Source organism: Haliotis rufescens, unplaced genomic scaffold (genome assembly GCF_023055435.1).
Source record: "Haliotis rufescens isolate VD_foot unplaced genomic scaffold, xgHalRufe1.0.p SCAF_6, whole genome shotgun sequence".
Taxonomy (NCBI): Eukaryota; Metazoa; Mollusca; class Gastropoda; order Lepetellida; family Haliotidae; genus Haliotis; species Haliotis rufescens.
In genome coordinates, this window is record NW_025964334.1 from 47,564,003 (window position 1) to 47,581,879 (window position 17,877).

At 44.8% G+C, this 17,877-nt stretch overlaps 2 protein-coding genes across 2 annotated transcripts; both read left to right on the forward strand.

Annotated features, from left to right (window-relative positions):
- The first annotated feature begins 980 nt into the window (after positions 1–980).
- Positions 981–2,516, forward strand: LOC124146944 (S-antigen protein-like). The gene is made up of 3 exons (XM_048386531.1): positions 981–1,216; positions 1,446–1,959; positions 2,346–2,516. Exons 1-3 carry the CDS (start codon positions 981–983, stop codon positions 2,514–2,516), a joined length of 921 nt encoding a protein of 306 aa, XP_048242488.1.
- Positions 2,517–2,754: 238 nt separating this feature from the next.
- Positions 2,755–17,091, forward strand: LOC124146930 (vitelline envelope sperm lysin receptor-like). The gene is made up of 10 exons (XM_046517497.2): positions 2,755–2,827; positions 4,018–4,062; positions 5,283–5,325; positions 7,279–7,463; positions 8,199–8,359; positions 9,840–9,985; positions 11,982–12,054; positions 12,670–12,829; positions 14,091–14,136; positions 16,791–17,091. The coding sequence occupies exons 1-10, from the start codon at positions 2,786–2,788 to the stop codon at positions 16,856–16,858; spliced, it is 969 nt and encodes a 322-aa protein (XP_046373453.1). The 5' UTR covers positions 2,755–2,785; the 3' UTR covers positions 16,859–17,091.
- Positions 17,092–17,877: the final 786 nt, after the last annotated feature.

Sequence of the window (17,877 nt, forward strand, 5' to 3'; positions counted from 1 at the left end):
AGGTCCTAGTGGGGAAGAGGGAATGAGACGTACAGGCCATGTCATTGTTATGTAGAGGGATTGAGACGTCTAGGCCATGTCCTAGTGGTGAAGAGGGAATGAGACGTCTAGACCATGTCCTAGTTATGTAGAGAGAATGAGACGTCCAGTCCATGTCCTAGTGATGTAGAGGGAATGAGACGTCCAGTCCATGTCCTAGTGATGTAGAGGGAATGAGACGTCCAGGCCATGTCCTAATGGTGTGGCGGGAAGGAGCCGTCCAGGCCATGTCCATGTTATGAAGAGGGAATGAGACGTCTAGGCCATGTCCTAGTTATGTAGAGGGAATGAGACGTCCAGGCCATGTCCTAGTTATGTAGAGGGAATGAGACGTCTAGGCCTTGTCCGAGTGATGTAGAGAGAAATGAGACGTCCAGGCCATGTCCTAGTGGTGTACAGGGAATGAGACGGCAGTTTATGTCACCGTGAAATAGAGGGAATAATATATCCAGGCCATGGTGTACTGAGAATGAAACAGCGAGATATGTAGATAGTGATGTGGAAGTGACGTCGAGTGAGTGAGTGAGTGAGTTGTGTTTAACGCCGCATTTAACAGTGTTCCAGTTCTATCACGGCGTGTCGGCTTAACGTGGGAGGAAAGAGGTCTCAGTCGTTTACCACTTCGGTGAAACCCACGAGCACGGGTATGGTGCTGACAAACCTAGAAACATAATCGGGGCGAGCCGGGATTCGAACCGACAATCATAAGTTTCTGGCGTACCCAAGGGACGAAAATCTGCACAGCGTATCGCGGCGCCTTAGACGACTGGGCCACCCGTGCCCCCTAGTCACGTCGTGGGAACGAGCCGCCCGGGCTATGCCCTAGTGATGTTGAGGGCGGGGATGGGACGACTAGTCAAGATAAGGTGAAGGACAGGGAACAGAATAAGGTGAAGGACGGGGAACATGATAAGGTGAAGGACAAGGAACAGGATAAGGTGATGGACAGAGTGCAAGACAAGTTGAAGGACAGGGTACAAGACAAGGTGAAGGACAGCGAACAAGATAAGGTGAAGGACAGGGAACAAGATAAGGTGAAGGACAGGGAACAAGATAAGGTGAAGGACAGGGAACAGGACAAGGTGAAGGACAGCGAACAAGATAAGGTGAAGGACAGGGAACAGGATAAGGTGAAGAACGGGGAACAAGACAAGGTGAAGGACATGGAAGAACTTAGGTGAATGACAGGGAACAGGATAAGTCGAAGGACGGGGAACACGATAAGGTGAAGGACAGGGAACAGGATAAGGTGAAGGACGGGGTACTGGGCAAGGTGTAGGACAGGGAAGAAGACAAGGTGAAGGACAAGGAACAGAACAGCAAGGTGAAGGACGGGGAACAGGGCAAGGTGAAGGACAGGGAACAAGTTAGGTGAAGGAGAGGGAATAGGATAAGGTGAAGGACAGGGAACAGGATAAGGTGGAGGACGGGGAACAGGATAAGGTGAAGGACAGGGAACAAGATAAGGTGAAAGACAGGGAACAAGATAAGGTGAAGGACGGAGAACAAGATAAGGTGAAAGGCAAGGAACAGGATAAGGTGAAGGACAGGGAACAAGATAAGGTGAAGGACGGGGAACAAGATAAGGTAAAGGACAGGGAACAAGATAAGGTGAAAGACAGGGAACAAGATAAGGTGAAGGACGGGGAACAAGATAAGGTGAAGGACGGGGAACAAGATAAGGTGAAAGACAGGGAACAGAATAAGGTGAAGGACGGGGAACAAGATAACGTGAAAGACAGGGAACAGGATAAGGTGAAGGACGGGGAACAAGATAAGGTGAAAGACAGGGAACACGATAAGGTGAAGGACAGGGAACAAGGCAAGGTGTGGGACAGGGAAGAAGACAAGGTGGAGGACAGGGAACAGAACAGCAAGGTGAAGAACGGGGAACAACATAAGGTGAAGGACAGGGAACAAGTTAGGTGAAGGTGAGGTGAGGTGAGGTGAAATTGGGTTTAACGTCGTGTCCAAGATTATTGCACTTATATAGCGACGTGCATGCAAGTTTGTGTGTGTGTCTGTGTGTGTGGCTGCTTGTACTAGTCTGGACTGATGCCGATTTATAGTGCTAGCTCACTGAGATACCATGCCGCAGTTTAACATGAATACCCCACTCAGACACAGTATACTGACTCCGAGCCGACCAGTCCTTGTTTTAGCCCCTTAATGCCGAGCGCCAGACAGGGTAACAACAAGTACCATCTTTTAACGTCTTTTGGTATGACGCGGCCGGGGATCGAACCCCGGACCTTCCGCTCTCCGGGCGGACGCTCTACCACTAGACCACGGAGGCGGTCAGTTAGGTGAAGGACGGGGAGCAATACAATGAGAAGGACGGGGAACAGGACAAGGTGAAGGACAGGGTACAGGACAAGGTGAAGGGCAGGGAACAAGATAAGGTGAAGGACGGGGAACAGGATCACGTGAAGGACAGAGAACAAGATAAGGTGAAGGACAGGGAACAAGATAATTGAGGTGAAGGACAGGGAACATGAAAACAATGTGGAGGGCGGGAAAAGGGACACTGCCTAACAAGGAAGAGGTCGTTGCCAGAGATGTTTGGAAATACGTCTTCAGATATAAAATGAACATTAATTCATTGTAAGATGCAAAATCATATTTTTGGTGGCCACCTTAGTGTACACAAACCGCGAACATTCGTTCAAACTCAACCAAAACATGCACGTCCTGTGCACGTGCACCATGAGGTCACGTGATGTGAGTCAGTGTTTGTCCGGTCACGATGATGGCTGGAGGTGGCGGGAAGTCGGGGGTCGCTTGTATGGTAAGCTGGAATCAGACACACGAACCAGAAAATAGGATGCCTGCACAATTCCTACTTCCGCAGATAAGCACATAACTTCTGAGCTTCTCAACGATGGACACTGAAGTTAAAATATTTGTTAACTTATGCCGTATTTCCTTGTATCTAAGTTCCTGGACAGATTCAGGGAACAGGCTAACCCACGATTGTTTGTGAGGTTTTTTACATTCATCTTTGGGAGCTGCTTGTGTTGTATTTGGTATTTGTTTTTAAACACAATACTTTTCGTTAAAAGTTTTGTTCGTTTGTTGTTTAACGCCGCCAATATTCCAGCTATATGACGGCAGTCTGTGAATAATCGAGTCTGTGCCAGACGTTCCAGTGATTGACATGAACATCGATCCAAGCAATTGGTATACGATGACATGCCTCAACCAAGTCAACGAGCCTGACCGCCCGATCCCGTTAATCGCCTCTTACAAGCATAGTCGCCTCTTAAGGCAAGCATGGGTTGCTGAAGAGCTATCTATTCTTTACCCGGATCTTCACGGTTCGTTCGTTAAAAGTACTTCTGGATAAATCCAAATCGGCGTACATTCGTCTTTAGTACAGCGTTATGAAGGCCTAAATCGTATCTATGCATTGGCGAATAGGGACTGTCGGGTAGTAAACACGAGTCAGTTCATATCTTTCACAGATTTAGGCAGTTATAAACTGCTATTTTGTCTTAATCTTAATGTTCCAACTTCCATGAAATGTGGATAGGTGGTATTTGGATTTGTTTAGGTAGTCGAACAATCGTGACATTATTGATGATTATTTTTCTATTTTGATGCGTTTTGTTAGATTCCTAAGCACCGGCATTGAAGAGAATCGGCCAGAACACAGCACAGGTCTGATTGTGATTTTGGCTTTACGAAATTATGTCCACTGGAGATTCCGGGTTAGAATTGGTCTTCAGCAACCCATGCTTGTCGTAAGAGGTAATTTTCGATTAACGGGATTTGGTGGTCTGGCTCGCTGATTTGGTGGTCAGGCTCGCTGATTTGGTTGATGCATGTCATCGTTTCCCAATTGCATAGATCGATGGTCGTGTCAATCACTGGATTGTCTGGTCCAGACTTGATTTTTCACATACCGTCATTTTGTTGGAATATTGCTGAGTGCGGCGTTAAACGACAAATCTGTTACAAGAGTGATATTTCTTTCAGATTGTCCTGATCTCCATTTTGCTTGCATTGGCTTCTGGTCAGACGGTGAGTGCACACAGTTTTACGCCACGTTTAGAATTATACTAGAAATGGGTTTCACAAATAGTGGGAATCGAACCCCGGCCAAGGCAATCCTCAATGGACGCTTAAACCACTGGACATCCTTACAACCTACAGATATTAATTGCAACCCATCGTGCTTGATTGTGTGGTGTGGGTGTGGGTGTGGGTGTGGGTGTGGGTGTAGGTGGTGGTGGGAGAAACTTGAAACAACGTTGCCAATTCAACTTTCAATTAACACTGACATTTAAACCATGTTGACATTTCATAAATCATTACACCAATTTGATTTTCAAGCTTTTCTAAAATATTTCGTACTAAAACATTTCACTTTCAGTCCCAGGTGAATTCTGAAGTAAAATGATCAAAATTACGTATTGAAATTACAAAAAATCTGCGGCTAAAAATACTAAATTCTGCGGGGAGAAAAGCGTATTGAAACATGTGACGTCTTAGAACTCAGATCGAAAATAGAACTCACGAATCTCCAAACAGCAGGGGATCGCCTCTGTGGTCTAGTGGTAGAGCGTCCGCCCGGAGAGCGGAAGGTCCGGGGTTCGATCCCCAGCCGCGTCTTACCAAAAAACGTTAAAAGATGGTACCTATTGTTACCCTGTCTGGCGCTCGGCATTAAGGGGCTAAAACAAGGACTGGTCGGCTCGGAGTCAGTATACTGTGTCTGAGTGGGGTATTCATGTTAAACTGCGGGATGGTATCTAGGTGAGCTAGCACTATCAATCGGCATCAGTCCGGACTAGTGCACGCACGCACGCGAATACGTGCATGCACGTCGCTATATAAGTGCAATAATCTTGGACGCGACGTTAAACCCAATTTCACCTTACCTCACCAAACAGCAGCGAAGCTCCGTACATTGATCACGAGGAAACCCCATCAGCCCATTGTGATTGCCCATGCACACATTATGCTAAGTGTTTCAAAGACTCGTTCCCAATACCTTATGATTGTTTCTACTAACGCTTTGATTACGTTGATCATAATACCGCAAGCATACAATGAATTTGATTTTTCATCTTCTAAAGGATTGCTGTTTTGTCCCTTGAGGACCACAAAGACAGTGGGTATCGCTATATCTGTTTCTGAATATTAACCTTAACGTATACTACTAGTACTAGTATTTAAGAATAATAAACACCAAATGCTTAGAAATGTAATGATGTATTCTGACTTCAACTTCTTTCCAGAGTGTCAAACCGCAAGCGAAACAACCACACAGGGTTGTTAAAGGTAAGGTCTGCCAGTCAGTTTCGGAAGCCATGTGATTGGGCTATTGTAGGCTGTTACGTTGTGAGCTGTTGCGTTGTGAGCTGTTGCATTGGGTATTGGTGCACTGAGCGATTGTGAGCGGGTGGATTGTGATTAGGGTATTGTGTGTAGGGTTGTGGCTTTCGGCAGTTATCCATCATGATATGGCACGCGGGACACCAAGAATGGGTTTCACACATAGCTTCTTCCCGAGACAAGGGAGTTAACTGGCTAGAAAAGTGGCATGGGGTCATTTGGGGGGTATGGAAGGGACATAAATCGCCAGCCTAGTTCGGCAAGGGTGGAAACTGGACTTTATACAGTCCGTTAACTCCTTTGCCTCGGAAAGATGCACACATCGCTGAAACGTTGGTCCTCTTTAGCTACAGGAATCTTATGTAAATGACAGCCCTATTCATCTGTCATGTCGTGAAACAACAGTACAGTGGTAGGTCTCAGTAATAGTCTGTCGTCGCAGCCGCTAACTGAACACCCAATCCCTACCTCCTACTTCTTTAATAAGTCATGTTTTCGCACTTCAGAGTCATGTTCTTTAATAGGGCACATTTTTGTTGTGCTGACCTATCCGCGGGATATATTGGAATAAAGTTAACATTTGTGGATTGCAGTATTTTTCTATTTGGGGGACGTAACGCTTTTGGGTCAGTCGGCGTGATGTTTACTACTTTACCTGGGAGTTTATTGACAAAAACATATTGTCCCCGAAAATTCTTGAAAAAATAATTATGCTTCAGTCTCTTGATAAAAACATTGCCGGCCAAAGAAATTACTTCGTTTGTAGATGGTTTTCTTTTAAAAAATAGGCTCATAGTTTTAAATAAAATAAAAAAATATCTGGGTGTATGCTGTAGCTGAAACAATCCCTCCCAAGAGTATCAAATGGTCAGTCACTTGGGCACCAGTTGGTCGAATCCGTACTACTTGGTCGCCTGACGCGGGATTTTGGCGTGACGAGCAAACTGGAATACCCTGTTGCCCCGAGCGATATTACTGGTAGTCTGCGGCATGTTGACTGGAACCATGGTCATTTGTTTGAATCGGCACAAATTAATCCTGAAAAGGTGGGATAGCCAGGTGGTCCAAGCGTTCGCTCGTCACGCCGAAAGCCAAGGTTTGATTCCCCACATGGGATCTGTGTAAAGCCCACTACTTCTGTCCCCTGTAATGTTGATATTGCTGAAGTCGACGTTAAAACCAACTCGCTCGCTGACTACGGTGGTGGAATAGGAAATAAAAAGCGTTCCTGAAGGAATGTTTGTTCGCTGTTGAACCCCGCACTCAGCAATATTCCAGCTATATGACGGCGGTCCGTAAATAATCGAGTCTGGACCAGACAATCCAGTGATTGATGTAAGCATTGATCCACGCATTTGGGATACGATGGGATACCAAGTCAGCGAGCCTGACCAATGGACCCCGTTAGTCGTCTCTTACCACAAGCATAGTCGTCTTCTACGGCAAGCATGGGTTGCTGAAGACCTTTTCTACCCCGGATCTTCTGAAGTAATGATGGCGCGTTATCCTCCACGTTTCCAGCGATCCTTCCTAGGGATACAACCATCGTGCAGCCATTTTTGGCTACCACATCCACAGTTTATGAGACCCGTGAAGGTCCCAGTAGAAAATAGGTCTTCAACCCATGCTTGCATTTCTTTGCAGTAAGAGGTGACTATGCTTGTCGTAAGAGGTGATTAACTGGATCGGGTGGTCAGGCTCGCTGACTTGAAAATGCACAATATATCATAACCAGTGGAAATTGCTTTCGATTTTACGTTGTAAACGTTTTAATGCTATTTTGAAATAATACAAAATGCTTATATTAAGCTCCACAACTCGAGAAAATTGTTTGTAAAAACATTTTTTAAGCTGCTCCATAAGTGTATGTGGAAGAATTTAAGCCATCTTCATCTTTAGTTAAGTCGGAATGCTGCGTAGGGAGAACTGGCCTTTCTACCATCAGCGTCCTGTCCGACTTCCCAGTCGTTGTCGAGGTCTTCTGCAAGAACGGCGTTGTCGCCAGGCCCATCACGACAGACGGAGTGACGTACATCCAGAAAGCAGCCTTCGAGGACAATTCATCGACTCCGTGTGTTTTTGAGGTAAATCTTTTCACGTCTATTTATACTATTATATTACGTTGTTTTGGGTAGAAATATTGACACGTTGGTCGTGTTGTGTCCTTCACTTCGCTCATGTCTACCTAAGAAAGTTGTAGTTTGTTTGCCGCACTCGGCACTATACTTAAACAAGTAGAAACGGTTGCCGATTTCTTGCAGATTGCCATGGGATTTCACTAAACGCCGCATTCATTGGTCCAAATAGGACTTCGTAAAGTTCGACTAAAGAGTCGACTAACCTCGACTAACCTCGACATGGAATTATCATTTCGACTTGGATCCCAGATGGAACAGGTCTTCAGCAACCCATGCTTGCTGTACAAGGTGACTGGTTGTCGTGAGCGGCGACAGACTGGATCAGGTGGTCAGGCTCGCTGACATGGTTGGTACATGTCATCGTATCCCAACTGCGTAGATCGATGCTCACGATGTCAATCACTGGATTGTCTGGTCCAGATTCGATTATTTACAGATCGCTATCATATAGCTGGAATATTGGAGTGCGGCGTAAAACAGATGATCTGACTTGCCATTGTGCCCCGTTTTAAAGCTGGAATCATGCTGCGTGTGACGTTGACGCACCCCCCCCCAAAAAAAACAAACAAACAAAACAACAACAAAACAAAACAAAAACAACAAAAAAACAACCCCCAAAGAAAACCCCAAACCCAAATGCTGTTGCCTGAATCGTAAAACAACATTCACTCATTATTACAGGAAATGAAGGAGTCGCTGGTTTACAGGGTCAAGGTCAGGGTCTCCTGGAAGACGAGGGTGAAGGGTATCTATTTAAAAGGCACAGGGAAGTATTACACTGTCACGTGTATCTATGGCGAAAAAGCGCACAACACCAGTCAGGCTATTGAAATTGACAGCAGGTACGTCATCAGCTGTTGGTTGTGTATCGAAGCCGAGGGTCCGATAATGTGATATTCTTGGGATGGGGTGAGGAGTTCCGCTGGGATTTATCGAAAATATTAATCGTCCCAGAGAATGCTTGAAAAAATATTTTGGGTCCGTTTTCAAAGAACAAGAATCCGGTTTTTAACTGAGCTGAAAAAGATATCTAGTCCCTATTCATCATCTTAGAACCCAGCAGAATGTCAAAGGTCCCCAATCTTACAGATGACTCTCATGTCCAGTTTGAATACATACTTTTCAGAAAAGAGTGTTTACTGGTGATGTTTTGATATGAGGGAAATTGACTGTCGTTTACATATACTACTAAAACAATTCAAGGATCATGGTATGCCAGATTAACTATAGTAATATGAAAGAATTGGGTGACCTTAACTTTTTTTGAGTGGCATAATTCACTGAAACTTTGTTCTTGTTTACAACCAGTACAAATCGGCCTCATGTTTTAACACGAACCAAACAATTTAACCACCGTGTTGGATTACTTTCAGGAGCATATGACCCATGAAGATCCCGGGTAGAATAGGTCTTCACCAACCCATGCTTTCCGTAAAAGGCGATTCTGCTTGTCGTAAGAGGCGACTAACGGGATCGGGTGGTCAGGCTCGCTGACTTTGTTGATGCATGTCATCGATACCATATTGCGTGGATCGATGCTCATGATATTAATCACTGGATTGTCTGGTCCAGACTCGATTATTTACAGACCGCCGTCATATAGCTGTAATATTGCTGAGTACGGCGTTGAACAACAAACCAACCAATAAGAATAGTATTGTAGCCAATGCATAACATTATTTATGACTCAAGATATATTTTGACTCCATGAGATTTCGATTGAAAACGAAGATCGCTTTACTGCGATGTGCATGTTGGCTGACCCCAACTGATGGGTTGTGTTCATGCTATCACCCCCACCACGGCCCAGGGACAATCATGCTGTCACCCTCACCACTGCCCAGGGTCAATCATGCTATCACCCCCACCACGGCCCAGGGTCAATCATGCTATCACCCCCACCACGGCCCAGGGTCAATCATGCTATCACCCCCACCACGGCCCAGGGTCAATCATGCTATCACCCCCACCACGGCCCAGGGTCAATCATGCTATCACCCCCACCACGGCCCAGGGTCAATCATGCTATCAACCACTATTTGTCCTATTCAACACTATTTAAATAAGGGGCGGTGGTGTAGCCTAGTGGTTAAAGTGTTCGCTCGTCAGACCAAAGCTCCGGGTTCCATTCCCCACATGGGTACAATGTGTGAAGCCCATTTCCGTGATATTGCTTGAATATTGCTAAAAGCGGCATAAAACAATACTCATAAACTATTTAAATAAGTGGAAGTGGGCGAACTGAAGCATAACCCATTCAAATTGTCTACGTTAAAGGCTGCTGTACAAGTCTACCGCTCTGCTCTTCCTGTTTTATCCTAGCTACCAAATCTACGATGAGATTATCCAGAACAAGGGGTCGGCGATGACATCTGATGTCAGCATGACTCTAGTGGGCCCGCTTGGTCGACCTGTGAGGAACACGATCCTCTTAGGGAGTCGCCTACGAATACAGGCCACGGTCAAGGGTATGTATTAACACTGCACAGTGATGTTTTAATGCGCCATGCATGACTGTATTCTTTCATACAGTTTGCATGCTATGTTCCTTCATTCCATGTGAATATATGTATACGTAAGCTTTGTGGGATAGTTATATTTAATGACTATTCTAATCTGGTAATGAAACGGATGTAGATAGATAAATTTATGTTTATTTATATCTATATCGCGTATAACTCGCACATAAGTCACGGTAGGGCTCACGTTATTTTGCAGTACAATGTGCTATCCCGTTTCTGGAATTCCCTGTCGTGACATTGCTTGAATATTGCTAAAAGCGGCGTATAACCATACTCGTGTGTTGTTTTGTTTGTTTATTGTTTGTTTGTTTGTTGCACTCGCAATATTCCAGTTATATGACGGTGGTCTGGAAGTCATCGAGTCTGGACCAGACAATCCAGTGATTAACTTCATGACCATCGATCTACGCAATTTGGATACGATGACATGCATCAACCAAGTCAGCGAGTCTGACCAGCCGATCCCGATAGTCGCCTTTAACGGCAAGCATAGTCGCCTTTAACGGCAAGCATAGTCGCCTTCAACGGCAAGCATAGTCGCCTTCAACGGCAAGCATAGTCGCCTTCAACGGCAAGCATAGTCGCCTTTAACGGCAAGCATAGTCGCCTTTAACGGCAAGCATAGTCGCCTTTAACGGCAAGCATGGGCTACTGTAGGCCTATTTTAACCTGGATCTTCACGGTTATCATGTTGCCTGAATGTTCATGTCTGAGAACTCGCGGGGTTTCCCTCTCGTGGGAACCTGGCGGTGTCTTCATTCGTTGATTATAAATAGCGACTACTTCAGAAACAAACTACTGACATTTCAGAAATGAGATAGTGTTTACTGGTGCTTTGATATCATGCGGAAGGTAGGCTTGTCATATCGCATAAAAGTTCAGTTTCCGCCCTTGCTGAGCTCTGCTTGATTTGCGTGGCTCGATCGTAGCGCCACGAGTTATGTCCCTTCTATCGACCAATCAAACAAAATGGCGGCGCCAAGTCAAGACTATCAGGCCTACTATAGTCAAGATCTCTTTTGTAAGAAAACGTGTCACCTGGCGGAGTGCATCAAATCACTTGAGCACCTGGATTAAAAACATGACAAAATTTGAAACATATGTCGACACCTAGATGGCGGCACACATGCTTTGCAAATCCTGCAGTCGACGGAAATCTGCACGGTGAAATCAATGTTCGTTACCCGATTTGGATTGGGCTATGCATGGACTCGTTAGTCCAGCCAAACTAACTGCGGAATTCCAGCCTTGTTCGGCAAGGGTGGAAACTGGACTTTTATAGTCAGTTAACGCCCTTGTCTGGAAAAGATGGTCATATCGTTTACATAGTTCAGTGAAATTAAACTGAGGACCAAATGACACCATACCTCAGTTGATTTTCATCATGTTTGATTTTTTAATTGAAATGAGTTAGCGATGTTCTACCCAAAAACAGAACTGTACTGCTTTTTTCGCATGGTACACAGTAACTGCTGATGGGTGCTTTGGGACATCCTTTCTTTGAAAAATTAAGAAATTTGCATTTTTGGCACAAATTTACATTTCAAACATGGTAGGCTATGTATTTGTAAATTCATTTCTTACCCCAGTTTTCATTTAACCAATATATTTTACCTAAACTTACCCAGCCACAGATTACTTTTTACAAGCTGCTTCGGGATAAGTGTTGAAACAGATATGCGCAAATTTAACAGTTCTTTTAATTTTCAATTATACAAAAACAAACTTGGTATACTTTCCTTTGCCCTTCAGATTATGATTATCAAGAGTGGGGTATTTCATTTCGCGAGAACCACCAGAATTGGTCCTGGGGTTAGTGTAAGTTCCCCCAAATGCAAGCCCTGGAGATATAGAAGATGGTGCAAAATAAACTGTACATATATGTAGGTAAAAAAGGTATACAAAACCTACCTGTGTGGTATCTTACATAATGTGATTTCAGGCGACGTGCACGTGCGGCCTGTGAGCTGCTGGGCAACTAATGGGAATAACACTTTCCGCGTTCTTCTGGGAGGGTAAGTCACTTCCTTTCGTAAGTCCTGCATGACTGCCTCCCCGTGTGGAGTACCGGCAGAGTACCTCCCCACTATAACATGCTTGTCTTAGTTGTCATAGGCTAGGTGAGACCGTATTATTGCGCGAAAAGATTGAAGACAGCTACCTGACAACAGGTAATTTAATTTCTTAATTGTGTAATATCCGGGCTAACCTATTTAGACGGATATGAGAAGCCTCCCCTCAATACACAGCCTCTGACTAACACTAGCCTCTGACTACCACTAGCCTCTGACTACCACTAGCCTCTGACTACCACTAGCCTCTGGCTACCACTAGCCTCTTGCTACCACTAGCCTCTCACTAACACTAGCCTTAAAACCTTCGTTACGGGCTATCCTGAGTGTCGGTAACAGCTGTTGTAGATGATAGGTAGGATACACCTCTCATTCTCATCAGGCAGGCACTGGAGCCTCGTCCACACAAATAGGCATTGGTGCACGCCAACAGCGTAGAATACGTTTACACGTATAAGTCTCCGTTCTGAAATCGCGAAAATGTATTGACGTTCGTCTCGCTGACTCCCGTATTGCTGTGTATGTCGTACAAAAAATATTGTCAAACGATTATTTCAGATGCGGGGATGGTGATATTTTCAAAAAGAATGTCGGCTTCCACATCAACGGGACAATGATAAGGAGCCCCCTGTTCCGTGCATTTCGACTTCCTGGCTCGAAAGTCATGAGCTTCAAGTGCATTTTCGCTGCGTGCGACAACCCAGTAACCTGTGATGGGGTAGGTATTGTTGTTGCTTTAAGTGTTTAAGAGATCGCCTTCTGCCTTAGCAATTTCGGCTGACCTGTCCCTCTTTGGGACTCAAGTGTGTGAGTAGGGTAAACCTCTATCGTGAGTTTTCGTATTGATAGAATTTGTTTTTTTATTGATAATATTTCTTGTTTCGTATTGATATAATTCATTTTGGATTTGAAGAAATTGAAAAAAAATTCAACTCAGCTGCACCTGTTTTCCTTGGTCCGACATTATATTCGTATAGAATACTATTGACCTTTTGGACTGAGTTCGAGTTTCTGCCGTTAATCGCTTGTAGTGCACATAACGAGTATGATAGGATGCCTTTCTTTTCTTCTGGTTTGTTTGTTTGTTGTTTAACGCCGCACTCAGCAATATTCCAGATATATGACGGCGGTCTGTAAATAATGGAGTCTGGTCCAGATTGATTAATATCATGAGCATCGATCCACGCAATTGGGATACGATGACATGCATCAACCAAGTCAGCGATCCTGACCACCCGATCCCGTTAGTCGCCTCTTACAAGGACAGTCGCCTTTTACTGCAAGCATGGATGGCTGAAGACCTATTCTACCCCAGATCTTCACGGGTCTTTTCTTCTGGTAGTTCGGGTATGAGTTTCGGCATGATGGGGGTCTTGAATTACACTAATATACACTGTACACACTGTACTGTAGATTGTCTGGTCCAGACTCGATTATTTACAGACCGCCGTCATATAGCTGGAATTTTACCGAGTGCGGCGTAAACCAACAAACCAACTAATCAATCATCCGAATAAAACACCAGTGCAATGGTAACCTTTAGAGAAGCTGTATTACTGTTGTGCTTCTAAACATTATCCGCATGATAAATAAGAACATCGGTTATTTTTGTCTTTGAGTATTTATACAAGCAACCCCATCCCTACTGTCATGTCCGCATGAGTTCTGTAATCGTTTTGTATCGAAATATTTCGAAATGTTTCGCGATTCGTCGAATCATCCTCCATTGATGTTTAATTTGAGTTTTCAGTTTTCGGAATTAGCCGTTCCTGCCGATAAGGCCGAAGATGGACATGAAACGGGGCACAACTAAGACAACCAGATTGTCTGCCTGTTAAAATCTTGCTGTAATGTAACCTTTTTTGAGACCCCATGATCATGAGATTATTTTCACTTGTCGTTTAACGTATGTTCCCTATTTCAATTGTCAGATTGTGTATTTCAGTCTTGACTAACTGCAGTGTATTCTTGAATTGCAGAGTTCCTGTTACAAGGAAGAGACGTTATCTGACGAAAGTTTCGTAGGTTCGTACTACAGCTGAAGTCTTAATGTCATGATGGTGGTACTACAGCTGCTGGCCTAATGTCATGGTGCTACAACTGCTGGCACTACAACTGCTGGCACTACAACTGCTGGCACTACAACTGCTGGCATAATGTCATGGTGCTGCTACAGCTGCCGTCTTAACGTCATGATGGTGCTACTACAGCTGCCGTCTTAACGTCAAGATGGTGCTACTACAGCTGCCGTCTTAACGTCAAGATGGTGCTACTACAGCTGTCGTCTTAACGTCATGATGGTGCTACTACAGCTGCCGTCTTAACGTCATGATGGTGCTACTACAGCTGCCGTCTTAACGTCATGATGGTGCTACTACAGCTGCCGTCTTAACGTCATGATGGTGCTACTACAGCTGCCGTCTTAACTTCATGATGGTGCTACTACAGCTGCCGTCTTAACGTCACGATGGTGCTACTACAGCTGCCGTCTTAACGTCACGATGGTGCTACTACAGCTGCCGTCTTAACGTCACGATGGTGCTACTACAGCTGCCGTCTTAACGTCATGATGGTGCTACTGCAGCTGCCGTCTTAACGTCATGATGGTGCTACTACAGCTGCTGGCCTAATGCCATGATGGTGCTACTACAGCTGCTGGCCTTATGTCATGATGGTGCTACTACAGCTGCCGTCTTAACGTCATGATGGTGCTACTACAGCTGCCGTCTTAACGTCATGATGGTGCTACTACAGCTGCCGTCTTAACGTCACGATGGTGCTACTACAGCTGCCGTCTTAACGTCATGATGGTGCTACTACAGCTGCTGGCCTAACGTCATGATGGTGCTACTACAGCTGCTGGCCTAAAATAATGATGGTGCTACTACAGCTGCCGTCTTAACGTCATGGTGGTGCTACTACAGCTGCCGTCTTAACGTCATGATGGTGCTACTACAGCTGCCGTCTTAACGTCATGATGGTGCTACTACAGCTGCCGTCTTAACGTCATGATGGTGCTACTACAGCTGCCGTCTTAACGTCATGATGGTGCTACTACAGCTGCTGGCCTAATGTCATGATGGTGGTACTCCAATGATCAGTGGTGTCATTACACAAGAATAAAGTCATAATGAAAACGCGGTAATAGTTTCACAGGTTTATTACCAACAACTACTTGTATCAAAGGACCATATAAAAGATCAAAGTCCAATCTATACTGACAATGATCGCTAATAAATAAATCCGAACAAATACACAAGCTGCTCAGCTAAACAACTGTATTAAGTTATACATTGAGAGTAGTTAACGCAACACTGACAAGATAGACAAGATGCATTGACAGCCAATTAAGTCGGCTGCGACCAATTCACACCTGAGTTAACTCAAATGAGTGAATTAACCTCGGCTGGGTTAAATAGCGGGATGTACAAAGGGCCTATCCCTAAAATAAATACTTGGACAATAAAATGCACGAGAACGTCTGAATATCAAACTAGTCCAAAAGACTAAAGATTCAATCAAATTGACCGAAAAAGGAAATTCTAAAATTCCCCAAAAGCTAGACAATCACGGGAAGGTCGGTTGTCCACAGATTACTAGCAAAACGGTGTATGAAAACCCAAGCTAATAAGTTTAGCTCAATACAACCAGTACTAGATCAAAAGTGCCCCGTTATCACTTACAAACGAAACCTGAGTTTCGCGTGATAACCCAGTTCCGTGCCGACCCGTAAACATCTAACAAAGCCGGGGATGATGATTTAACAAGCGTTTCCGGTGAACCTGACAAAGTTTATATACCAGCGCGCGGACCTCGGAGAAAACAATCTCTCCTACTCAGCCAGGGAATAAGATAATCTGGAGTGCTCAGCCAAAGTGTGCATGGGGAAAAGCACAAACAGCAAACTGACCACTATATCCATACGGAAGATGGAAGTATCAATATAAAACGATGAACATTAGCCTTCCAACGGTATTGTTAAAGATTTAGAACAATGTGTTCAATTATTGGGGAGGCAAAAATTATCATTAATACATGGTGAAATATCTGAGTACAAAGAATTCCCTTAATGTCCGCAAATCAGTCTAAAAAAAATGTTCAGCACCTAAGGCAGCAAACAGATAACATACATCAAGTCAATACTTGGTAGGAGTATGCCATTAAATCACAAGAGGATGAAGTAGTCTGATCACTAATTCTCTAACAAAGAATGTAATGACACAGTGCAACCTCGACCGCCGGACTTTTCCAAACGGTAATGGAATTGAAGCGGGGGAGCGGTGCGGTCACTGGACCGTAACCAGACTACACTAGTTTAGGGACAGTACTGCTAAAATACTGGTCATTTGGTTATCACAGCCCCTACACTGGTTACTGGGTTATCACAGCCACGGGCGATACTGCCCCGATGCGTGTGTGATGCTGCCCCGATGCGTGTGTGATGCTGCCCCGATGCGTGTGTGATGCTGCCCCGATGCGTGTGTGATGCTGCCCCGATGCGTGTGTGAGGCTGCCCCGATGCGTGTGTGTGAGGCTGCCCCGATGCGTGTGTGTGATGCTGCCCCGATGCGTGTGTGATACTGCCCCGATGCGTGTGTGATGCTGCGGCAGTGTTGGTAACATGCCAAGACAGATGTTTTGCTCGTGATAGTTAAGAAAATGACATTCGTTTATTTCAGATAATTACACGACGCCAACATTACCAATACTCATAACCGAGTTCACTACCAGGCCAAACCGGACGTAGATCAACAGCCGATTGGCCAACAGAGTGGACCGCAGACTGCCACGAACTGTCTGAATATGTGTGACACCACACCTTGCGGAGTTGGGGACAGGAACGACCTGTGATGGGGACGTGGGCGGCTGAACATAGGATGCGCACCTTGCAGGGGATGCAGGGACGGCATCACGTTGGCGGCAAGCCCGTCCCGATTTTGATATTGTACACGCATGGCGTTAGTAAATGTTATTATTGTACACCATCGTTTTCTTCTTCTTTTCCTGTTTGCACTTTGAAAATGAATAGTACAGCAATATTTGCATTTCAACATTTCCCACTATAGACAAGGAACACCAAAGACTCGGGTTAGAATTTGTCCCCAGCAAACTATTCTGGTCGTAAGAGGCAACCAACTGATCGGGTGGTCAGGCTCTGTGACTTGGCTGAAAGTCTTACATCATTTGTGATGCTGTTGCAGCTGCTCTGTGCGGTCTGGCAATATGATGTTACAAATAATGTTGACATCTTTCGTGATGGGAATATCACGCTGAAGAAATGCATCACAGCAGCACTGGGCCGTTAAGTTGCCCTGCTCTTGCACTGGGTTTGTTGTACCGATGGGAGACTTCCTCCCACATCATTACTCTGCCAACGCCAAACCCGTCGACCTAAAACATCAGTCGGTTCATCGCTTGAATATTGATCAATATGGCGTTAAACAGACATCAAACCGGCACATTTTCAGTATCATTGCAAGTTAGTCTAACCTTAAGTAGATGTTTCCAACACCTATTTTTTCACAACATCGAAGTTACACTATGCGTATTAAACTTTGGATAGGTTATCATGTTTTGTCAAATATGTCTCTGTATTGGAACACTACTTTATAATTAAATGCACCTAATAAAATATGTTTGCTGACTTGCCACAGCGAAATAATTTGCTCAACCCACTCAAGATGTCCGTTGATGTACCACGACATCATGTAATGCCTAAAACACAATGTTTCACTGTAATTGTGCAACAGTGTGCAATCGGCAAAA

Coding starts and splice junctions, on each gene's coding strand:
- LOC124146944 (XM_048386531.1), top strand. CDS start 981: ATGGACAGAGTGCAAGACAAGTTGAAGGACAGGGTACAAGACAAGGTG. Junction 1,217..1,445: donor AAGGACATGGAAGAACTTAG/GTGAATGACAGG, acceptor GGTGAAGGACAG/GGAACAGGATAAGGTGGAGG. Junction 1,960..2,345: donor AGGTGAAGGACAGGGAACAA/GTTAGGTGAAGG, acceptor GCGGTCAGTTAG/GTGAAGGACGGGGAGCAATA.
- LOC124146930 (XM_046517497.2), top strand. CDS start 2,786: ATGATGGCTGGAGGTGGCGGGAAGTCGGGGGTCGCTTGTATG. Junction 8,360..9,839: donor GCTATTGAAATTGACAGCAG/GTACGTCATCAG, acceptor GTTTTATCCTAG/CTACCAAATCTACGATGAGA. Junction 9,986..11,981: donor AATACAGGCCACGGTCAAGG/GTATGTATTAAC, acceptor ATGTGATTTCAG/GCGACGTGCACGTGCGGCCT.